The following is a 26,030-nucleotide window of genomic DNA, read 5'->3' on the forward strand; positions in this document are numbered from 1 at the left end:
GACAACCTAGAACTATGCTGCCTACGGTCTGATCTAAGCTTAGTACACAAAATTGTCTGCTACAATGTCCTACCTATCAATGACTACTTCAGCTTCAACCACAACAACACATGGGCAAACTATAGATGCAAACTCAAAAGCAAACCACTCCAAACTTGATTGCAGAAAATACGACTTCAGCAACAGAGGGGTCAACGCCTGGAACTCACTCCCTGACTCTGTTGTTACATCCTCAAACCCCCAAAACTTTAACCTTAAACTATCTACCATGGACCTCATTCCATTCCTAAGAGGTCTGTAAGGGGGCATGCATAAGTGCACCAGCATGCCTACCATCCCAGTCCTACTGTTCCCATTTATTCATACTCATTTATTATGTATATACTTATACCTGTTTATGCTTATATCTTTATGTTATGTTCATACTTATACTTATTTTCTCGTACTTGACAAACTAAATAAATAAATACAATAAATAAAAATAAATCTGAGCTCCTGCTGCTGTAATAAATGAAAGCCATGCCTAAAGGCAACTTGGCCCCACTTAAGCTGGTTTGCCATCTGCAGACCCTAGAACAGTGAACCTTTTCGCTGTTGCATGCTGAAAATGCATGCATGCATGTGCACCCATAATGCAGTGCACACGTGAGATCCCCCCATCCCCTGCACATATATGTGCTCCCTCTGCCCCCCTGCGCATGCATGCATATCTCGTGCATGAGTGGCAGATACTGGCTGGTGGGAGGCATGTGCGCATGCGCAGCGGAACTGCACTGGGACAATGGGCCGCATGCCGGCAGAGATGGCTTTGCACGCCACTTCCGGGACGAGTGCCATCGGTTCGCCATCATGGCCCTAGAAAGTCCAGACCACAGTGATCATGTGCTTTTTTTTTTTTTTTTTTTTAATAAACAGCATTTTCTGGAAGCATCCAAAATCCAAAGGATGAAGAGGAAAAGATGGAATGGCAAAGCTTTGCTGACAATGTCACCTATCTACCTTATTATTTCACCAGAACCGTGTAGTGCAGAAGAACCAGAAATATGGAGAGAGAGAGAAAGAGACAGAGAGAGAGAAATCAATCCTAGGTCGAATTTTAAATTATTTTTGGACTCTCGCTTCAATTTACAGCACCTCCAAAGCAATCTTGCTGTCACTTTCATCAGTTACCTTCAACAAGACTTCGCACACCACAGCTGAAATGGGAATGGGGCGAGCTGGTCTGCGAGCTTAATACAACATTGAATGTGATGTGCTGACTACAGACTTATTCATTAGGCGGAATTATTCTGCTTTCTGAAGCGCTCGCATCCCTCCAAAAATAACTTTAGATGGCCAATTATTTACAGGAGGAAACATCTTCCTGCCAGAAGGCAAATCATAAAGGCGAGCTGAGATTTTTATTTTATTTTCATTTCCTTTTTTTTTTTGCTTGATGATCCATCATTCTCTCCTCTGAAATCTGGAAAGAAAGGCCAGGAAACACTTCATAGCAATTTTGAGTTTATTCATTTGGCTAGTTTGCTTAGGGTCCTGTTCCTGCAGCCTTAAGAACAATCAGATATGTTAAAATGTCTATTAATACCACTCGATAAAACCTTAGTTAGACCACACCTAGAGTCCTGCATCCAGTTTTGGTCACCACACTATAAAAAAGATGTTGAGACTCTAGAAAGAGTGCAGAGAAGAGCAACCAGGATGATTAAGGGGACTGAAAACTAAAACATATAAAGAACGGTTGCAGGAACTGGGCACAGCTATTAAATGCAGGTAATAATGCAGCTATTAAATAAGATCAAAGATATCAACTGAAGCTGAGTCTTAGAATACCAGAGTTGGAAGGGACCTTATAGGTCATCTAGTCCAACCCGCCGCCCAAGTAGGAGACCCTATACCATTTCTGATAGTCCAGCCTCTTCTTGGAAGCTTCCAGGGATGAAGTTCCCACAACTTTTGAAGGCAACTTCTCTTCCATTGGTTGATTGTTCTCACTGTCAGAAAATTCCTCCTTATTTCCAGGTTGAATCTCTCCTTGATCAGCTTTCATTAATTATTCTTTGTCTGGCTTTCAGATCAGTGGTGGGATTCATTTTTTTTTACTACCGGTTCTGTGGGCGTGGCTTTGTGGGCATGGCAGAGGAAGGATACTGTAAAATCTCCAGTCAGAGGTGGTATTTGCCGGTTCTCTGAACTACTCAAAATTTCTGCTACCGGTTCTCCAGAACTGGTCAGAACCTGCTGAATACCACCTCTGCTTCAGATGCCTTGGAAAATAGCTTGACCCCCTCCTCCTCTCTGTGGCAGCCTCTCAAATATTGGAAGACTGCTATCCTGTCTCCCCTGGTCCTTCTCTTCCCTAGACTAGCCAGGCCCATTTCCTGCAACTGTTCTTCGTATGTTTTAGCCTCCAGTCCCCTAATCATCCTGGTTGCTCTTCTCTGGCCTCTTTCCAGACTCTCATTAAAGTCTCATAGTGTCCATTGTTAGAACTCATCTGCAATTAGAAATCTGTGCTCACATGAATGTTCCTATGGCCCTTCATGTTTGGATCGTTCTCCTAATGGTGACCCAGGAAAGTTAAAAAGATGCAACCAAAATGGAACAAAACAATCATCGATTTACTCCGAAATCTTTCTTTCTTTCTATTCTGGACAGCCAGCCTCTGCGAAGCCCACAGGCAAAATGATGAAAACACAGGCCACAATGATATCCGAGATAAACTCTAATCTTCAGAGAGAAACTCAGATTTTGCAATTTGGAATGTATAGCTTCATGCTTCATCTGGGATGAAAAAAATGAACATAGGAATAAAATCTCTTTTTAATAGAACCTATTCTTTGGCAGTTTGGCCTCTAGAGGGAGGCGTTTACTATGTAGCTGGTGCATTTGGAAGGGGAAAATGCTAAGGCATTTTTTAAAAAGTTTGAATGATAACGTATATACATACTGTACATTATCACAATCAATGATCCAGGGTTTTTTAATATATATATATATATAGAAACCTAATCAGGGATATAATATTTCACAGGGAGTTTTAACTATAGCAATTACAGTTAATGTTTTATAATCAGAAAGCATAGTTTATATACAGGTAGTTGTTGACTTTACATGAATTTAATCTAAATCATTAAGAAATGACTGCTTATATATATTCACATAACTGCCTTTTTAGCTCAATTCATTGTTTTATGAAATAGTTATTTAACCTCACTCTTTTCTACACCTAGACATAAATGTCTATGGAGATACTCAGTCATCCAGGTCATGGTTGTCCCAAAAGTGCTTTTTCAAGAGGCCACTGGACTTCCTTGTTATTCTTTGAAGACATTTCACTTCTCATCCAAGAAGCTTCCTCAGCTCTCCAGCTCTTCTCTTCAGCTGAAGAAGCTTCTTGGATAAGAAGTGAAATGTCTTCAAAGAAAAAAAAAAACAGAAAGTCCTGTTGCCTCTTGAAAAAGCACTTTTGGTTTAACATGTTGAAATGTGGCAGGAACTAATTCTCCATTCTTGGAGAAAAAAGCAGCACTTAATGAGGGCAGATGATGGCATCGTGTTTTTCCATGACCCTTTGGGAAGCAAATATCAATTCCAAGCTATTTAAAGGTGTGAACCTGCAAAGATGAGTATCGTGCCAATTTGAAAGTGTGGAAATCAGGTGGTTGAGATTCACATTCATATATAGGTAGAAGGAGGAAGATGCAAGAAAGCATCCTTGAAGGACCTCTCTCTATGTGGCTGTTCTGTTTAGCAAGACTTTGCATGGAAAGCATCTCACCTGTGGGAAATGAATACAAATTTTGGAGCTTTTTTTTTTTTTTTTGCAGCTATAAGGAACAACACAAGCAGGAGGCCCTATACCATTTCAGACAAATAGCTGCCCAGTCTCTTCTTCAAAACCAGGTTGCTTCTCTCCTTGATGAGTTTCCATCCATTGTTTCTTGTCCTGCCCTCTGGTGCTTTGGAAAATCTACTCTTCTTTGTGGCAACCTCTCAAATACTGGAATATTGCTAACATGTCACTTCTAATCCTTCTTTTCCCTAAACTAGCAACACTGAATTGCTGCAGCCGTTCTTCATAGTCTCCAGGCCTTTAATCATCTTAGTTGCTCTTCTTTGCACTTTTTCCAAAGTCTCATATTGTGCCATCCATGCAATATTGCTGAGATCTGAAGTTAAACTTGATTTTACCCCTATCTCTTTTCATTTCATTTTGCTTGTCTGGTTCAGGGGTGAGGAGTGCTTATCCAGACATGAAGACATGTCATTCATATTAGATCCTGCTGATGACTACGATCCTGATTTAAAATGCCATAACAAGATAAAATAGGACCTTAAGACCAAGTATGTTCCTCAGGCAACCTGGAAGAATTAGATCACACCAAATGACCATCTGATGCTGCACTCCATTTCCAGTTCTGACCATACAGAGGCTTCCAAGAAACGCAACCATAACAATTACAGACAATACTTCTACCCTTCAAATAGACCTTGACTATGTATCAGAATGGTCAAACAAATGGCAACTTCAAATCTCAACAAATAAATGCTCTGTCCTACATATTGGCAAAAAAAATCAGAAAATAAAATACAGGCTGAATAGTCAAGACCTTGTTGATGATCCAAACTCTGTCAAGGATATTGGAGTTCTCATCTCTAATTATCTAAGTGCTAGAGCCCAATGTAACTACATAGCCAAAAAGGCATTAAGAGTTGTTAACCTAATCTTACGTAGCTTTTTCTCTGGTAATATTACACTACTAACTAGAGCATACAAAACATTGGCTAGACCAATACTCAAATATAGCTCATCAGTCTGGAACCCACATAACGTATCTGATATTAACACAATTGAGAAAGTCCAGAAATATTTCACAAGAAGAGTTTTCCACTCCTCTACTCGTTGCAGAATACCTTATGCCACCAGACTTGAAATTCTAGACCTAGAAAACTTAGAACTATGATGCCTTCGGTCCGATCTAAGTATAGTATATAAAATCATACATTGCAATGTCCTACCTGTCAATGAATACTTCAGCTTCAACCATAACAACACAAGAGCAAACAATATATACAAACTCAAGATAAACCGCACCAAACTTGATTGCAGGAAATACGACTTCAGCAACAGAGTGGTCAATGTCTGGAATACTTTACCTGACTCTGTGGTTTCTTCTCCAAACACCCAAAACTTTAACCTAAGACTGTCTACTATTGACCTCACCCATTTCCTAAGAGGTAGGGGCGTGCATAAGCGCACCAATGTGCCTACCGTCCCTGTCCTATTGTTTCTTTTATTTTTCTTATATGTATCCATGTATTCATAACTATGTTTTTACTTATACCTATAATATTGTAAGCAATTGACAAACCAAATAAATAAAATAAATAAAATAAATTATACTTTCATCCTGCCACTGAAACTCTCAGAACAACTCTACAAAGTGTCTTCTTTTTTCAACTGTGCTTTTGAACTTATAGAAGACAGAAGTGAAGGGTGTGTGTGCGTATGTATGTGTATACATACATACATACATATGTATATATGTAGGTCTAGGTGTGTTTGGACACACCTAGACCTACATACCTGAACCCGTGAAAATCTACAAATATTTATTGATTGATTGATTGATTGATTGATTGGCTCCAGAACAAACAAAGCTGGAGAAGAGAATATGAAATTAATCTGAAAGGAGAGCAATGACAAATTTGGATGAGAACATGAGCATAAGCATATGTGTATTATAAAAAAGGTCTACCCAATTATGTAAGAACACTGAGGAAACAAATGAGGAAAGCAGTGGTTAGAAATGGTTACCTAGAGAACATCAACTGCCAGCAGAACCCATCAATCAACCCAAGTTCTAATGAAGGCTGATGACTCCCTTGAGGTGGTGGTCAGATGGAATTTAGATACTTCAGATGTGACACTTAAGTAATCACTCTTGATGGAGTATTTCCCTCCAAGCATTTTTAAAAACTTTTTTGAAACCCATCCCTACCACTAGTCAGATCCATATCTTGTATATGTCAATGAAATTATGCCATTACTTCATGGTTAAGTGTTGGGACTCCCTAAAATGGGAGACCACAAAACCACATGTTTGAGCAAGGGTCTTCAAACTTGACAGCTTTAAGACTTGTGGACTTCAACTCCCAGAATTCCTGAGCTAACATGACTGGAGGAGGAATTCTGGGAGTTGAAGTCCACAAGTCTTAAAGCTGTCAAGTTTGAAGACCCCTGTGTTAGAATTTCCGGAAGGACTAATAGAGATACATATTTATACCCTAGTAACATGCCATGGTCCATCTACTTTGGAGAACAGAGGAACAATTTTGTAATTTCACCATTTTTAGCCATATCTCTATAGAAAAGAAGAAGGACTTCCCAACTTCAGGCATTAAGGCTTCCCAAGTGTTAAATGCACCACCAAAGCCAATTATGATCTTGCAGAGTATGGATTAGAGGAAGGAAGAAACACAGTCTTATCACCAACAAGACAGACCAATAAAAATCCCTGTAACATCTTGGAAGTGATGCCTGGCTGATTCACAGAATGTGGACCAACAGGATGCCATATCCTCCTCACATCGTTCAGCAGAGAGATTAGCCTTTCACAACATCACATGGGAAAGGACAACAGTGAATCATGCCATGGTGCATTTATGCCTGAGCTTTTCCTTCCTCAAGTAAAAATAGCTCCCGGGTTTTTAAAAATCCTGTTTCTATGTGAAGGAGAGTCATGATTTCGCAGGATCTGAAGATCCTATTGAAAGGAGGCAGATGGCAGTCTTCATGTCTCACAGGGCTTTCGGGTGGATTCCAAAAGGCGAGGGATGAGGTGCCAAGAAAGAGAGGCCCAAAATATATATCGACACTCTGTTGTTCCAGAAAACAAAATGCGCATGTATTTATGCCAACCCAGACAGACACCCCTACAAATGCTCCAGAGTTTTGGCAATCAAAGCAGTGCAGAAGTTGTTGTTGTTGTCTTAATGCGCACACACAGAGAGAGAGAGAGAGACCGTGTGGATTAAAGGAAGCCGGAGTTACCATAGTAACCAGTAAGACCAACTCAACACGGTGTACTTTGCAGCATCATAATTCTGTAGCTGGCGAAGAAACCCAACCAGAAGCGTTCTTCCTGTCCCTATGGAAACCGAAGGGAATAGCCCACACTGTAGTCACAGGAGATTAAAACAATCCAGAACGTGTATCTTCAGCTCAGCAGTGAGCAATCTCTCATGTTGAGAGATGCTACCAATTTATTCAGAAAGAGGAAGACACTTGACCCCCCTGTATATCAGGAGGACACCTGAGCCCGCAGAGGTTCTCAAGTCTACAAATTAACTACATGGGAAATAAAAAGGGTCTGCCAACCAATCAGCACACAGGGTCACTGACATCTGAGAATGAAACTCACACACACACACACACACACACACACACACACATGGCAAAGGGGAAACTCTGAACCTTTATATCATTTCTACTTGTTAAATGGATTCTCAGCATCTTACATCCTCCTGAAATACTTGGGTCTTCCCCCAAAAAAAACCACAACAATAACTCGTAGTTACACAGGACAAAAATAAATGGGGAGCGATGAGTTCACCAGTGGTGGTGGTTCAAATTTTTTTACTACCAGTTCTGTGGGCATGGCTTGGTGGGCGTGGCAGGGGAAGGATACTGCAAAATCTCCATTCCCTCCCCACCCCGCTAACCTGCTTTCCAGCTCCGATCTCCTGTGCAGGGCAACCAAAGAAGACCCAGCCAATCAGCTGGGACTCGGGAGGCAGAGAATAGATGGGGGCAGGGCCAGTCAAAGGTTTTGCTGATTCTCTGAACTACTCAAAATTTTCGCCACTGGTTCTCCAGAACTTGTCAGAACTGGCTGAATACCACCTCTGGGGTTCACCCTAAATACTAAATCTAAGCCCAGATTAGTAGAACATATAGTAGCTGTGGTGCCCATATAATGTGTTTCAATGAACAAAAAACGAACAAAATGTTGACCGTGTAATGACTCAGTGTTACCTCTGATTTAGACAAAAGGCAATGGCAGAGTTCCCATAATATGTTGAAGTATTTGACCTACTTTTAACCTACTTCAGACCTAATCGGTAATTAAATGGCAGATGGCCATGAAATATGCTGGTTAAACTAGGAAATCCAAATAAAATCCCAGAATCATAGAGTTGAAAGTCTTCTAGCATAATCCCAGCTCAAGAGATGACTCCTTATACCATCCCTGACAAATGGCTGTCCAATCTTTTCTTGAAGACCTCCAGTGAGAACTCACAATTCCAGGCATGCTATTCCACTGATTGATTGTTCTCATTGTCAGGAAATTCCTCCTTATTTCCAGGTTGAATCTCCATTCATTGCTCTTTGGTGCTTTGGAGACTAAACCAATGTCCACTGTTTCAGCAAATCTTCCGGAATATACAGAATAATTTGTCCTAGCTGTGCTGCTTTATAATATAGTTGCAGTAATAGTGTCTCCCATTCTATGTAGTGACTTGCCACCATTTGTCAATGATAATTTACTTGATTACTTATTTTGGCATTATTTTCATGCCATATTGTTGGTGAAAACATTACATAGTTCTTTTTGGGATTCTAATTTATGGTGGTTGTTTTAATTCCTTTGTGGCAGAATTTTATGGTTGTAAAACCACCTGGAGTCTTTAGCAGCATATGCATCGAATAAATAAATACACAATTGCCTCGAGCTCTTCAAGGACAAAACAGGAAAGATGTCTAATGAATCAACAATAAAAATTATTTTAGGTAGAAAATATTATTTCTCATAGAAATTTATTCCATAGTCCAGTTGCTTATTACAGCTTCAGTTGCAGTAAATTTCTGCCTCTTGCTGTGCAGTCAATCATTCTTCAGACTAAACACAACAACAATCTTGTTCGGTGAACCTCTGTATGTAGAGCCATGAAAAGTAAAGAAGGAATTAATGTTAATTACATAAAGGGACCTGGTTGAGAGACAAGGCAAACACCCAAGGCTATGCCTTACTTGAAAAGTAAGATTAGAAGATTTTATGGCTATTATCCCTACAATTTTTAAAAATTGTTTTTTTATTGTTTTAAAACATTTTTATTGTTTCAGTTGTCTGAATTCTAGTTCTGCCTTGGGCAAGAAAGCCAACTGGGTGATTTGGGGTTAGTTGCTCTTTCAGCCCAACAGATTGTTGATGTGGGGAAAATAGGAAGAGAAAGGAGCGTTATGTATGTTCACTGCCTTGAGTTACTTATAAATAATAGCAATAGCACTGAGATTTATATAGACAAGGTAGATTATATCATGAGGCACTCTCTTCCTAATACTCCTCAATATAATATAGCAATAGCAATAGCTCTTAGAGACTTATATACTGCTTCAACAATGCTTCGCAGCCCTCTCTAAGCAGTTTACAGAGTCAGCCTTTTGCCCCCAATAATCTGAGTCCTCATATTACTGACCTTGGAAAGATGGAAGGCTGAGTCAACCTTGAGCCTGGTGGGATTCAAATTGCAGGCAATCGGCAGGCAGCAGAAGGAGCCTGCAGTGCTGCACTCTCACCACTGCGCCACCAGGGCTCTTATATAATAATCATATTATAATAAAAATAATAATAAACTATCAGTACTGACGAAATCTCCGTCAGCCATCCGCAAAAGGCAGCTTTAATTACATGCTGTGATGATACCTTTAACAAGTAACAAACAACATCTGCTCATCCCAGCTCCTTGGGAAAGGCTGACAAAAAAAAGATTGAGACTTTGGGGGTGGGGGGGTGGGGAAGCAGAGAGCAGCTACTAAAATGATTAAAGGCCTGGAGACAAAAACATATGAAGAATGGCTGCCAGGAGTTGGGTCTGGCCAGTCTAGAGAAAAGGACTAGGGGAGAGATGATAGCAATATTTCGGTATTTGAGGGGCAGCCACAAGGAAGAGGGGGGTCAACCTATTTTCCAAAGCACCAGAAAGCAAGACAAGAAGCAACGGATAGAAACTAATCAAGGAGAGATGCAACCTGGAATTAAGGAGAAACTTCCTAACAGTGAGGATAATTAACCAGTGGAACAGCTTCCCTTTAGAAATTGTGGGTGTTCCATCAGTGGAGGTTTTTGAAGAAGAGACTGGATATCCACCTGTCTGAAATGATACGGAATCTCCTCCTTGAGCAGGAGGGTGAACTAGAAGACCTCCAAAGTTGACTCAGTGGGTGGAGAAAAATATGAAATTCAGTCTAAACGTCTGGCTACCTGTGCAACCAACCACAATAATAATAATAATATTGCAAGACTAACAGTAACAACAACAATGACGGTTGGGTAAGATTGACATTGGGAAAAAGTTTCTTGTTCCCCCCTAAAAGTTGTGCAGCTATGCTGAAGCAGCATGAAGCACAAGATATGGCACATAGGTTTTCCAAGATGAGAAGTAATGCTCACAATTGTCCATTCTCCAAACACAACTCGAAATCAGCCAATAGAGGAGAACCAGACAGCAGCACCAGCCAACAACTTCTAGAAACCTCTTTTGCAGATGGAGCTCCGGAAACTAAGGCCCAATAATGTGATTTAGACAAAAACTGCACCTGTCACACAGGCCATCAAGATATTGCCTCGTACCAGTAACTAACCAAGTTATACTGCACCAAACAAAGGTTTTAGCCGTTAAATTATAAAAAGAATCTCAAATGTTGTTTTCTTTCAACACTTTTATTTTCGAAGTATTTAGGATTAATTTAGAATGGAATGAGTTCTCACAGACTGTTCTTGGTTCTGACAGCTGCCTAGGCAAAAGATGCAACTTCTTAAATACTTTTCACACATGCGCTTGCTAACAAATTTCCTACTTTATTTAATGTGTGAAAAAAGCGGGGGAATATAAGTGGCTATCCCACTTTTTATTATTCATAGGTCACTTCTGAACTATAACCCACTATCTCTGGGGTCTGCCTTCACTTGGGGCAAGGTGAAGGTGAGAATTGTATTATTTAGATTATTTCAGGGTTGTTTTATTTATTAATTTTGGTCTTGTGGGTGTAGGTATTAAAAGCACTGAAGCTCAAGCATGCTTTCATTAAAATACAGCATTGGTGAAAAGTGCAATCCCATTGCAATTCTTCTAAAATATTGTGTACTCATGCTTTAATACATTCCTCTCATTTGTAAGCCAAATGTAACATTGCACAGATTATATTATGGCTGGATCAGGAGTTCTGAATTAAACAATGAAACTACATTAAGCTAAATTAAGCTAAACTAAACTAAATGCTGGATTGTTCAAAGCACAATTTGGATTTGGATAGCCAAAATCCAGGAAGAAATTCAGTTGAATAACATTAATAACAAAGCAAAACATTCTGCCTCCAAACGAATCCAATAACATAATAAAATGTATAAACAATAGCAATAGCACCTTGACTTACATACCACTTCACAGTGTTTCACAGCCCTCTCCAAGCGGTTTACAGAGTCAGCCTCTTGCCCCCGATAATCTGGGTCCTCATTTTACCCACCTCGGAAGGATGGAAGGCTGAGTCAACCTGGAGCCTGATGAGATTTGAACTGCCAAATTGCAGTCAGCCGGCAGTCAGCAGAAGTAGCCTGCAGTACCGCATTCTGACCACTGTGCCACCACAGCTCATAAAGTCCCTGGTTCTCTCTTTTCCCATTGATTTGGCTTTCTCCAGAGTTAATTGACCTAGAAATTCAGGAGAGGGACCAAGAGTGGAAAGTTCTGCTATACAGATGTGGTGCCAGTGAGATTGGCAGCTGTCCGACCACAGCAGAGACATCAGTCCTGAAGGGTCAAACCTGATTCTAAATCCTGAGATTAGAATCCTAGTCCAGGCCTGAATCTTAATAGTTGGCTTGTTAGCTTCAAGCCTCAATACAGGTAGTCCTCAACTTACAGAGTTCATTTAGTAACTGTTCAAAATTACAAAGGCACTGAAAAAGGTGTCTTATGACCATGTTTCACACTTACGACCTTTGCAACGTCATTGGTCCCATGATCAAAATTGAGATGCTTGGCAACTGGTTCATTCTTATGACGGTTGCAGTGTCCCAAGGTCATGTGATTCAACTTTTGCGACCTTCCGACAAGCAAAGCCAATGGAAAATCCATTGTCGGTTCATTTAACAACCATGTAACTAACTTATCAACTGTATGGATTCACTTAGCAACAGTGACAAAGAAAGGTCGTAAAACAGGGCAAAGCTCACTTAACAAATATCTCACTTTCCAACATAAATTTTGGGCCCAATTGTGGCCGTAAGTTGAGGACTACCTGTATTGCAGTTGTGTTTTAAAATATTCCTCATCATGCAAATACTTTTAGAATAATTGTAATACTTATTTTTTTTAAAAAAAAAAAATACATGCTCAACATCAAAGATAGCCAATTAACCCCAATTAGCCTATTCCTTGCAGTGTTTGTTTTTTAGTAGTCTGGCGTTTTCCTTTACTCTATATAAAAGCATTCTGCATTACAAAAACAGGATTACTGCTACAGTGCCTTCATTGAAAATGATTGCACACAAATGGTAAAGAGATATTTCCCTTAGGATGTAAAAGGCTCAGAAGATAATGAATCTGTGAAGTTTGAAGCACACTTAGACTGTTGCCACCATTGCTGCTTCTCAGCTTACCAACAAGCCAGTGGGAAGGAAAAGGGACCTAGAATGCAGGCTCCCAACATCACCCAAGACAGCCTGTGGGAACCAAGGACACTTCTACAGATGTTTGCCTAAACCCAAAGACATTTTCCCATAACAATACGCCGACCATCAATTGGACAGTGTGACCTGCACTAATCAAGGGAAATGGGCAATCTATTCTTTAATTATATTGGTTTGCGTTGGGAATTATCCAGAGTTGGTTGTGTTTTCATCTGTGCTGAAATGATGTGCTCAATCATTTGAGCACATCATTTGATGTGCTCAATCATCACCCCAAACTCTCAGATTCGGGTTAATGTCAGTGTTCCAACTAACCAACTCCAACTCAATAAACTCCAAGACAGGCATTTCCTCAAAGTTCCATTTTATTAGAGTTGTCATATTGGCACATCTGGGAAAACCCGAATCTGAGAGTTCTGCGTTTTCCCTTCCCAAAAGAAATTCCAAGATCCCTCCCCTGCACCCATCAGTCCATCACATGGCCCAATCAAATCATCATCCCAACTGGAAACCTTCCTCCAGACACTCCTCTCCAGGTGCAGGGCAACATGTCCTTGACTCTCTGAGAAAAGAATGTTGTTGAGTCTAATCTTCCTTGTCTCTATGAAATCCCCCCTCCCAAATTCCCAGGCACTGGATGTGGCAGCCTCGAAGCTTCCAAGTAAAATATGGCTTCCAAGGCTGATATAAAGTTTTGCATTAAGAGATTGGAATGGTGCGTGCTTGGGTACAGCAGTCAGAACCTTAGTATAGTATCATGTTAAACTGTTTTTACAGTTTCATGATCCTTAAGGAACAACACTTTGCATGGAGAAGTATTTTAATGCTTATTGGCTTATAGACCATCACTAATCAATCTATCTATCTATCTATCTATCTGTCTGTCTGTCTGTCTGTCTGTCTGTCTATCTATCTATCTATCTATCTATCTATCTATCTGTCCGTCCGTCCATCCATCCATCCATCCATCCATCCATCCATCCATCCATCATATATCTATCATCTCTATCTATTCTATCTATATCATCTATCTATCTCTATTCATCATCTCTCTATCATCTCTCTCTCTATTATCTACCTACCTACCTACTATGTACTTATCTATGTATTAAGATACATCTATCTGTCTATCTATCTATCTATCTATCTATCTATCTATCTATCTATCTATCTATCTATCTATCTATCAAATATTCTTTGTACCATCAGTTTAAAGAGCAGCATGCAACCTGATTTTAAATATAAAATTCCTGATAATACAAGGTTAAGTAGATATAATTACCCAATCACTGTCAAAAGTTGGTCAGGCTGGAGGTGATTGCCACATTACAGCCATAAAAAGGATGGATTATCCGAAATTCCCAATCTTCTTTGAAATTTCAAGCTAACATGGACCACTGAAGGTGCTGTCTGGCAACTGTAGGCCATCAAATAGCATTTTATCCTGATAACATAATATAACTTGGCAAGTTCCATTTCAGTTTTTCTAACACATTGTAAAAACCGAAGGAGGTTCACGTGGTCATGATTTACCATAAACGTCAAGCATTTGCAATGTAATCTGAAAACTCTTATTTATTAGTACTCGTGCCCAGCAATCTGCTTAATGAATTACAGTGACATCAGAATGATAGTATGTGTGTCATGATATCACTGAGCATTGGTGTGATTATGAAAAGGCCTCATAACAAATTTATAAGCTGTATCATGTGTGTATGGTGGAGCGGTGCAGTGGCCTAGAGGTGGAGCTCTCACCTCACAATCAGGAGGCTGTGAGTTCAACCCTAGGTAGAGGCAGATATTTCTCTCTCTCTGGGCATAATCAGAATATATCTGCTGAACAAAACTCCACGCTGGCGACAAGAAGGGCATTCGGCCATTAAAAATTCTGTTAGCTCCATTCAGTTGCCCAGACTCCACCCCGCAAGGGATTATGGGGTCATTAAAAGATTATGATGATGATGTGTGCATGGTCACACCATGATAAGTTGGTTCTCTCCTGCCTTCATGCTGTCCCCTCCACACAGAGACAACTATGTCAGTCCATGAAGTCACTGCAACCACCAACCATCCCATCCAATACTTGGAGCCTATCACTCCAGGCATCAGCTCACTCCTGGAATCCAAATTTAACAGAAAGGAAGAAAGAAAGAAAAACTGAAACAAGATTCAACTTACAAGAACTCTGCCGGTTAAGGTCTGGGCTGAAATCATCACCCCTGCCCAGTCTTTAACAGAGGTCATCCAGCCCACTTCTACTGCCACAACTTCCTCTTTTTCATCTGTGCCTTTCAAATCCCCATCTGCCTGGGTCTCCACACTGCCAGTTATCTTCTGGGCCTCCTAGAAAACAGAAAGTAGAGGATAATTAGAATGGCCAGGGTGAAAAACCACAAGGAAGCAAGTAAGTGCAACAATTAACATTCTGTCTTATCGTGGATTGGCAAATCCTGTTCCTCAGCCAACCACACATAAATCTCATAAGCAATACTCAATTCTTTGATTAATAGTTGTTGGATAACAGTGGACACAGTTCTGAATTCTGCTGTTCTCCTTACATCTCCTCCAGAGAAATCTAATCTTTTAAATTTCTAGAGCAAGGGTCTTCAAACTTGGCAAATGTAAGACTTGTGGACTTCAGCTCCCAGAATTCCTGAGCTAACATGACTGGAGGAGGAATTCTGGGAGTTGAAGTCCACAAGTCTTAAAGCCGTCAAGTTTAAAGACACCTTGTTCTAGAGAGACAATTTCTGAGGATGGGCTCCAGCACAAGTCCAGAAACCTGGAAGACAAAACTTCTGGTTCCGGGGATCTAGTTTCAGATTGAATCCTGCAAGAATTAGAATTATTTCAATTCTATCTCCTGAGCAATGGATACATTTTAAAAGTTGTATGTTCTTATCCAGCTGAGCACAGGATACCATGCACTTCAACTGAGGTTGATCCGATCATATGGCAACCTGAAGTGATGGATTTCAAGGAGAATCGGGAGTGGAGAGAGAGGGATTGAGTGTAGAAGAGATTACGGCTGTGTAAAGGGCAGAAGGGTCATTAAGTTCAATATTGTGTAGCAAATCTCTTAAGGAAACTACTAGAGTCACCCATGGGGCCCTGGTAGCACAGTGGTTACAATGCTGTACTGCAGGCTACTTCTGGCTGCCTGGAATTTGGCAGTTCAAATCCCACCAGGCTCAAGGTTGATTCAGCCTTCCCTCCTTCCAAGATCAGTAAAACGAGGACCCAGATTGTTGGGGGAAATAGGCTGACTCTGTAAACTGCTTAGAGACGGCTGTGAAGCACTGTGAAGCAGTATATAAGTCTACATGCCATTGCTATGTAGATCAAGCAACACAGGAAGATGATTAGAGTGAGAAGAACTTTTGTACATAGACTAAACTTCCTTGAATGGCATTTTTGTATGCAAAGGACTCCTCAAAATGAACATTGCACCATGTGGCATATTTCAAGACTTGCTAGACAGACCATTTAGGGATTTTAAACTCAAAGAAGGCTGGGCCCTGTTCTCTATGGACGACAATAGCCGATGCCTGCAAATTCTGAAACAAAAGTAGCTAGGCATTTATATGGCCTTCTACCTAAGTCTTTCTGCAGAATATGTCCATAGACAAAATTAGCCAAAAAGAAACGTGCCAAAAAAAAAAATGGATATTAGTCATGCGTTGTTATAATTGACGGTTATTAGAATTAGTTTCCCGAGGATGCTCATCTTGGGCAGCGTGTGAAGTCTTAAATGCCAAGCAAAGCTGAAATGCAAAGTTCCAGCAGGACCCCTATTTAAAGAGCTGTTTAATTAATCCAAGGCGCTCCCACCCCTCTCTCTAAGCAGCAGGACTTTTCTTGAGTCACCAGTGGGATAGGAAACAGTAAGTCAAAGAAAAAACACCACCTGAATCACTATTGGCCTATAATATTAACTACGGACTTCTTACATCCAAGATAAATATGCTTCAATTATGAGTGGCTTGAAAGGGGGAAATCTAAGCAAGGGAATTTGGCGTTAGTTTTTGATCTAGATGATGGGTGGATTCATGTAGACAACCGAAGACAACCCAAGAAAGACATGGACTTTATCTAATAACACACAGCTACTCCAGCCTCTCCCTGAGTCCTGTGTGATGTTTTTCCTACAGTCTTGCCATCTTTTATGCCAGGAATTTAAGGAAGTCCAAGAAAATTGAAGCAGAGAAACAACTGCTTCAGATGAATCGGATTTGAAGAAATGGGAAGCCAATCAATACAGGAAGCTTCCTTCCTTTCTTCTTCCTTCCTTCCTTCCTTCCTTCCTTCCATTCATTAATCAGAATAGAGCTGGAAGGGATCTTAGAGGTCTTCTAGTCCAACCCCCTGCTCAAACACGAGACACTATACCATTCCAGACAAGTAGATGTCCAGTCCCTTCTTAAAAGCCTCCAAGTGATGGAGCATCTACAACCGTGATGGTGAAGTTATGGCACGCATGCCGGAAGTGGCCCCACTGCGCATGTGCCAGCTGATTGTCGGGTATCTGCATGTGCAGAGGTGTCCAATGCCGGGAGGGGTCACACATGCATGTGCAGAGGTGTGTGGTATGCATACAAGGGGTTGTGCGTGCATGCTCAGGGGTGGGGGGAGTCACGCACGCATTACATCATGGGTGCAGGCATGCAAGCCCACACGCGAACACACTTTTGGCACACAATGTGGAAAAGGTTAGCCATCACTGACCTACAATTTCTAAAGGCAAGCTGTTCCACTGGTTAATTGTCCTTACTGTTAGTTGTCCTTACTTCTCTCCTTGATTAGTTTCCATCCATTGTTCCTTGTCTTGCCTTCTGGTGCTTTACAGCCCCTCAAATATTGGAATACTGCTATCATGTCATCCCTTCTTTTCTCTAGACTAGCCATACCACCTACCTTCCCTTCCCTTCCCCTCCTTTCCTTCCTTCCTTCCCTATACCAAGACCTCTAAATTCAATTCCATGCAGCACAGCATGTTCCCAAAAATTCTACTAGAATGCAAGTTGCCGCCTTTCTTATTTGAAAACACGCAAACTCTGGCTCTTACTCTCATTCTCCCTTCTGCCACAAAGAAAAGACAAACCAGAAATGCCAAAAGATGCAAGGATTCCTGAGAATTTCTTCAAGCTATGCCAGCAAATTTTTAAAAGTTTCTTAATCAGACTGAATATTGAGAGGGGTTTTACCCTCTTTTTTGATATATATGGAGCTATCTCTTACAGCGGCATTAAAAGACCTGAGAGACCAAGTTAGGAATAGATCACCATGGAGAAAATCCATCCATGCGGTCACTAGCAATTGTCAAAAACTGGATGGCTCATAATCAGTCAATTAAAATCACCCAATAACCTCTTAGATCACCTTGTGGAACCAGGGGCAGGTTGTCCTTGACTTATGACCACATATTTGCCTGAGCAGGGGGTTGGACTAGAAGACCTCCAAGGTCCCTTCCAATTCTTCTGTTCTGTCATGATCAGGTCAATGATGCATCTGGTCAGGTCAAACTAGAGAAAGCCATTTTAGAAATAACGAATTGGTGGAAGAAAGTTTCAAAAAAACAAGAGTAACAGAATAACAGAGTTGGAAGGGACCTTGGAGGCCTTCTAGTCCAACCCCTTCCTCATGCAGGAAAACCTACAGCAACTGATACGAAAAAGCAAAAGGAACTGCATTCCAAATTCCTTGTGTGTCCAATCACACTTGGCCAATAAAGAATTCTATTCTATTCTATTCTATTCTATTCTATTCTTTTCTATTCTATTCTATTCTATTCTATTCTATTCTATTCTATTCTATTCCATTCCATTCCATTCTATTCTATTCTATTCTATTCTATTCCATTCCATTCCATTCCATTCCATTCCATTCCATTCCATTCCATTCCATTCCATTCCATTCAAACTCTGAGTCAGGCATATATAAAAGGCAAAATTCCTAAGGATTCTTAGATGAAGTCTTTTGTCATGTATGACTTTCCAATTCTCTGTATTAAATATTTTTATTTATCCTAGTTGAATCTGCTTGGGAATATGAAGCAGGAAAAAATATATCTAATTTAATACTTGGTAGAAAGCTTTAATCTCAGCTATCCAGGACTGAAGAGAAAGAGGCATTTACAGAATCTGAGAACGAAGTTTTCACCAGTGTCTTATTTAGAGACACAGCCATTGCATTCTACGTTAATACTATCTCTATGCAGCCAGGAGGCTTACCTGTTGTTGTGTAAAGTATTCATTATTTTAATTGCTTGATGACAGGAACATATAAATAGAGGGAAGTGGGAGGGTGTATTCATTACTTGGTGTAATGTTGTCTCTCTTACATTTATAAATGTTGTGGAGACATTGCATATTTATCAGAAGAGAAGATTTAGTTATGCAACTAGAAATGTATTTTAAAGCTGTGACGGAACCAGTGATTTCCTGCTAATAGGAAGGAAAAAATGGTTGATTCTCTATTATCACAACATCCACATTCCAATTCATTTACCATATTTATTTTTCATTCCTCCCCCCCCCCTTTTTTCCCCCAAAATAGTCAGCAAGCCAGCGAAAGCCCATTTATGTCATAAAAGACCTATAAGGAAACTGGATCATAGTTACCAAAGACTAGCCAATATTTCTCAAAGCTGGATAGAAATTTTAAAGCTCTCCTCACTGATCAGAAATCTCTCCTGGAGTTTGCAGTCTATCCTGTTTCCCCGAAAATATGATGACCTACCCTGAAAGTTAAGTCCTAGCTTGACTTTTACACGTGCACCCAATATAAACCCTACCCCCCAAAAATAAGCCCTAGTTAAGATCCTGCCCACTCCAGAGTGGATGGGTAAAAAATTAAGCTAGGGTGGGGATGTGGTGGGGGTGGAGCTGCCCTGCTACTTACCTTGGGTCAGTTGTAAGCAGGCCTCACACACCCTGACACCTGCCTTGCCGGTCCATTTTTTCTGCAGCTGGCAAGGCTGGCAAGGCTTTCCTGAAGGCCTCTGTAGCTGAGAACAAAGCTCTGGATTGAGCTCTGTTATTGACTGCAGTGGCCTTCAGGAAAGCCTTGCCGGCTGCAAAAGAAAGAGTTCTTGAAGGCCTTTGACAGCGAAAAGGAGGCCAAGGGTGATGCACGCAAGTGAGGTTAGTCAGTGGATGACATCCCCCCCCAAAATAAGACCTGGTGCCTTTTTTGGTGGCAAAAAAATATAAGACAGGGTCTTATTTTCAGGGAAACGTGGTAGTAGGCAATATGGTGGTTGTGGACAGATTCTCAACACCTATCAGTATCCAAAACTTCAACCAGCTCTTTCCACATATTAAAAAGACAAAGATTGGGGCCTATTTTCTTCCCTAAATGGGCATAGCAACCATCATGTTCTTCCACGCTCTTGATGCCTAAACTGCAGAAGCAAAGAAATGTTTTCAGACGGAATCACCCCTAATCTGTCCTAATTCTTTTCTTTGACAGAATACCAAGCCTTTCTCTCTTTAATACATGAGAGAGCTCTGCTTTTGGGGGGCACTGAGATCAGAATGAGACAACTCACCATGGCCAACCTGCTATGACCAACTCGCCACGGCCAACTCACTGCGGGACAACTCGCCGCAGGACAATTTAACAATTCCATTTAATTATTCAAAATAATGCACATTTAATTCTGTTCCTCTTTTCCTTTCTTTAATGATTCCATTCCACCATTTCTTTAATATTAGTGTCACTCTTGAACCACAGTGAATTGTCCCACAGCGAGTTGGCCAAGGCAAGTGGGCCGTGGCAAGTTGGCTGTGGTGGGTTGGCCATGATGAGCAGGACTTTTGCTTGCTACCTCCTTAGGTTCTCCAAAAGACACTCCTCTGCAGATAAAAGGACCAAAACATCAATATTTGTTATAAATCATTACCTGCATGAGTTTAACAGTAGTTAACCTCTGCAAGAATTCCTCATCTTTAAAAAAAAATAAATCATAGTGACACAATCTTGGTTGAAAATTAGATAAGTGTAAAGATAAATGATCCTATTAGACCAATGTCATCCTTAAATCAAAATTTGTAATGGGGGTGTAGAATTTCCCACTATATCTGCATTGCCACGCAAAGAAAATGCCATACTTGCACTAAATACTAGGCAGAAGAGGGAGAGGAAGGGAGGGGGGAGAGTGGGAGGTGGGAAGAGAAGAAGAAGAAGAAGAAGAAGAAGAAGAAGAAGAAGAAGAAGAAGAAGAAGAAGAAGAAGAAGAAGAAGAAGAAGAAGAAGAAGAAGAAGAAGAAGAAGAAGAAGAAGAAGAAGAAGAAGAAGAGGAGGAGGAGGAGGAGGAGGAGGAGGAGGAGGAGGAGGAGGAGGAGGAGGAGGAGGAGGAGGAGGAGGAGGAGGAGGAGGAGGAGGAGGAGGAGGAGGAGGAGGAGGAGGAGGAGGAGGAGGATTATTCTTCTACTTGTATTCTTTTTTTTGGTGCTGTTACATTAAGTCTGTCCATTAAGTCTCCCAAATTCTTTAGGAGACAACCAGTGGCTTCAGAGGACATATTTGAGCTCTTCTTAAGAGAAATGGAATACTTTATGGAAAAGAAAATTAGATACTATGCCAATTTCGATGTTGTCAGATTAGGATATAAGGTAACTGTAGGCAAATGTGGTATGTAACTATTTTGTTTCAATCCACATGTCAGCAAGTCTAAAAAGAACCACCAAAAATGATTATGGTTGTAATAATTTTTGGAGGAGGAGGAGGAGGAGGAATCCAATCCTGACTTACAAAAAGTCTTATTTCTCTCTTGCTCTGTCTTTCTTCTTGAACACACTTCCCTGAATGCCCCAAAATATAATTGTTCAGGGTTGAATTGCTTTGACTGGAATATAATTCATTTTAATTTAATCTAATTTGATTGGAGGCTCTGTGCAGTGGAAGAACTGACCCAGCACTTGCTTTAAGACTGACAAAATTAACGAATTAGTTTTTGTAAGTCTGTCTTGCAGAAAAAAATGTGGATAATATATTATTAGACTCCCAATAATAAAGCCACTACTAAAACTAAATTGCACAAAACAGTTGCAATAGAAAAACACCCATTTAGGGAGCAGTTAGTGGGACTAAGAAGTTTTTTTAAAATTCTGATTAAGAGCTCTTGTCCTTCCTATAGCAAAAGGTTGGATTTAAATAACTTTGGAGAGAAATTAAGAATCCCAGGAGAATACTTTTTCAAGGTTGCTCCAAATTTTAACCTAAGTGGAAGACTCTCTGAGGAAAACCCACCCAATCTACCCTTAAGAAAACCAACTACATATATTAATAGCGGCAAGAATTGCTTATGCCTCAAACTGGAAAATAGATGATGTACCTTCAGAAAGTATGATAATAAATAAAATACTTGATTGTGCCGAAATGGACAGACTGATGAGAAAACTAAAAGGTAAAGAAGAGTCTGAGTTCTATGAGGTTTGGGAAATGTTATATATATTGTTAGATAATGTTTGATATGGAGAAGAATTGCAAATATTGTATTTAAGTATACAAGTAACACTTGACACAGAACTGTTAAAATGTAAATTTTATATGTAGTTTGAAAATAAGTAAAAGAAAAAAGAAAAAAGAAAAGAAAACCAACGATACGATCTCATCCATAATTTTTAAAAAAGAGAGAGAAATATATCTTCCATAACTATTGGAACATCAAAACTTCATCATTCAATCAGCCACTATTCTGAACTCCAATCAATATTAAAGAAAATAAACCCCTCCGTGTCAGACAGTAAACTGCAATTTCATTTTCTAATGAATTTTAGTAATCTTCATTTCATCTCGTCTCTAAAATAATGCAAGTCCCCCTTCAGATTTCAATGGTGTCCTACCTACTTTGAGTTCATGAAATTAATATTTTTGTCCTTTTTCTTTCCAGCCACAACTGTATAATTGCACATGGGGCTTTGAGGGTTTATTATCTGAAGAAATAAGGGCCCTGACTTCCTTAATGAAGTAGATTAAACAGTTAAGGGATGTCCTGATTTATAGCAGGTTCGGGAGAAAATGACAAACGAGCATCTCAACTTCACAAGCGTCTGGATAGACTAGTCAAAATCAGACGTTTCTTCTATAAAAAAGGCAGGAACCCAGACATGTGGGGTTGCATTGTATCAAACGCATTGATTTCACAGCACTCTGATTGACACTTCGCAGATCATCTTATGCAGTCCTGTCGAATAAAATATGATTTGAATGCGGTCCTTCTTGATTGGCTCGTCTTGTAGATTAATTTGGCTTCTGTCAAATTTAATTCAGGCTTAACTTGGGCAAATGGAAATTTGTTGTGGCTGAAAGTTAATCTGCAGGATTAACAGCTTGCAGAATGCACAGCCACTTCCTCCGTGGGTTCTAAATTATAAATGTATTCAGGTATAAATCACATGCGCATCACCTTGTTGGATTTCCTATTGCTTGATGAATCACCAGTTGGATATGTGAACTGACTTGTTGGGGGGAGGGGGAGGAAATGGTTGCAGAAGAAAGAGCAGATCATGGTTCATTCCAAATTTAATTCTGCAGATAAGAATGCCAAGCAAACCACCACCACCCCGTGGGGGGGGCATGTTCTGTTGTCAATCTTTTGTAAAGATGTTAAAAGGACATCTCCTAACGCCATGCACTTGTGTGTAGATCTAACCACATCTCAGGAAAAAAAGAGGTGCAATTTCCTTATATGATATGCTTTTTTTTTTTCCTTTAGTAAAAGAAAGTGAATAAGGAAAGGCATCGGAGCTGACAAAAACATGATGTGGGGGGAAAAAACTAAAGGCAGAACAAGAAGCAATGGATGGAAACTATCAAGGAGAGAAGCAACTTAGAACTAAGGAGAAACTTCCTAACAATTTAGAACAATTAATCAGTGGAACAACTTGCCTCCAGAAGTATGAATGCTCCGACACTGGAAATGTTTAAAAAGATGTTGGATAACCATTTGTCTGAAGTGGTGTAGGGTTTCCTGCCTAAGCAGGGGGTTGGACTAGAAGACCTCCAAGGTCCCTCCAACTCTGATATTCTATTCTATTCTATTCTATTCTATTCTATTCTATTCTATTCTATTCTATTCTATTCTGTACTAGAATTTAGAATTATCCCGTCATCCACCATATAAGAAACCTTGGGGGAAAAATCATTTAGAAACAGATGCTTCATGCCTGTGGAGATACTCAGTCATTCAGGTCATGGTTCTCTCAAAGGTCCTTTTTCAAAAGGCAACTGGGCTTTCTTGAAGATGTTTGCTTCTCATCCAAGAAGCTTCCTCAGTTCTGAGTTAGAATTGTTCTAAGTTAGAACTCAAGAAGCTTCTTGGATGAGAAGCAAAACTTCTTCAAGGAAAAACAAAGGAAGACCAGCTTCCTTTTGAAAAAGCACCTTTGAAATGCTGCAGGGACTAAAATACAGAGGAACTTCCAAATCTCCCACTTTAATAAATCCATGCCAGTGGTGGGATTCAAATTTTTTTACTACTGGTTCTGTGGGCATAGTGGGAGTGGCGTGGCTTGGTGGGCTTGGGTTGGTGGGCGTGGCGGGGACGGATACTATAAAATTCCCATTCCCTCCCCACCCCACTAACCTGCTTTCCAGCTCCGTTCTCCTGTGCAGGGCAACAAAAGAAGACCCAGCCGATCAGCTGGAACCCAATGGGAAGCAGAGAATAGATTGAGGGCAGGGCCAGTCAGAGGTGGTATTGGTCAGTTCTCCGAACTACTCAAAATTTCCACTACCGGTTCCCCAGAACGGGTCAGAACCTGCTGAATACCTACCTCTGATCCATGCATACAATCAAACCATTCATTAGCCATCTTCCTAGTGGGAACTTAATAACTTCAATTGCTCCACCGTGTTCCACAGTAGGTGCTGGTATCAAGGAACCAATCCATAGTAGCAGAACAGAGAAGCCAGCAAAAATCCCTCCAGTAATAGTTGAAAGAATATGGAAGGATAGTTAAATGGAAAACAGAAGAACAAGGCCTATCTACAACACTAAGACATAACGTAGCTGACTTGGTTGATGGTTTATTATGCTGCAGTGACTCAACCACGATTGGCTGATTGAACAATATTGAACAAATATCTATCTATTTATTTACCTATCTGATCAATCTCAGGGTCATAGTTGTTGCTTTCAGTGGGATCTTAAAAATAATTGTTACGTTTCTTTACTTGTCAGTTGGTACTTTCAGGATCTGAGTGAACTCATTCCTGTGCCAAAGGATCCAATCACACTCAGACCCTGAATTATTTAGAGTTCCATTTAACTGTTTACTTGTGCCCACGTGGGAGTATATGAAACCAGTTTACCTAATAAGGAACTGCAGCAATTATGCATATAACAAATGGACTGCTACATCCAGAGCTGTGTGGGGAAAAAGGGGGCACCAAATACGAACATTTGCTGTCTTCATACCTGCATTTTATTTTAAAGCCAAGGAAATATTTCATGAGCAGAGCAATGTAAAGTTTAAATTCAATTGAAAGAGGCATTTGAAGCTAGCCTACCACACATCACTCTCTATGGAACTGAGCTGGCTCCATAGGGGTACAGGAAAATAATCACGTCAACTCATAGTAATGTTACCTTCATGTGGGAACACACATAGATGTTTACCTTCTCGTTGTGTTTTGTTCAGATTGGTGAAAACCTTAGTTCATTGTCTACGTATACCAAGTTCCTCTAACACAGGCATTGAAAATTGCTTCTGAGCTGAAGAACTCTTTCAGAAAGTGTGAGTTTTAACTCCCCAAAGTGCCATTCCAAATTTGTTCTCTACAATATTAAAAATAATAAACCATCTGTGCATAATGCTTAACAGACTATAAGAAGACAGATTCCTACCCAGTGGGCCTATAATCTATATTTCTTAAATTGTTATGATTTGAAATTTAAAAAGCGCGGAGACATGCAACAATTACTAATAAAAACAACGTCTAATTTCCTCCTTCATCCATATTCAACCCCCAAATACATCTCTCCTTTTCTGGCTTTCCTTCTCCGTAAGGTCATTTCTGTGTTTACTGTCATTGGAATGCAGAACATTAAAAAAATATTTTAAATTACAGTGATGCATTTAGTTGAATGTTGGAGGGGGGTGGAATTCCTAATAATTAGAGCAATTCAGGAATAAAATCAGACAGAAAGACCGTGCCTCCCTTTTCAATCAGAGGCTGGTCAGTCATCTCTTGAGTCAACTTTAATTCGTATTCCAACTACATGATTCCATGATTTGTATCTCTGCCAAGAGGAACACTGGAACTCAGGCACAAAGTCAGCTCGGTGACCCTGGGCCAGTCACTCTCTCTTAGATCTAGGAAGGAGTCAAT

General features: G+C 40.2%; 1 protein-coding gene across 12 annotated transcripts in view; it reads right to left on the bottom strand.

Moving 5' to 3' along the window:
- Nucleotides 1-26,030, bottom strand: part of KCNMA1 (potassium calcium-activated channel subfamily M alpha 1) — a 524,126-nt gene that overhangs the window by 360,345 nt on the left and 137,751 nt on the right. For all 12 annotated transcript variants that reach the window (XM_087963879.1, XM_087963877.1, XM_026678373.2 and 9 more), the window contains exon 2: nt 14,871-15,035. In XM_087963879.1, coding sequence (XP_087820005.1) covers nt 14,871-15,035 — 165 coding nt within the window. The remainder of the gene's footprint in view (nt 1-14,870; nt 15,036-26,030) is intronic.

Source organism: Notechis scutatus, chromosome 4, assembly GCF_049901735.1.
Source record: "Notechis scutatus isolate UNSWTSFEM ecotype Mainland chromosome 4, rNotScu1.2, whole genome shotgun sequence".
In the NCBI taxonomy this organism is placed as follows: Eukaryota; Metazoa; Chordata; class Lepidosauria; order Squamata; family Elapidae; genus Notechis; species Notechis scutatus.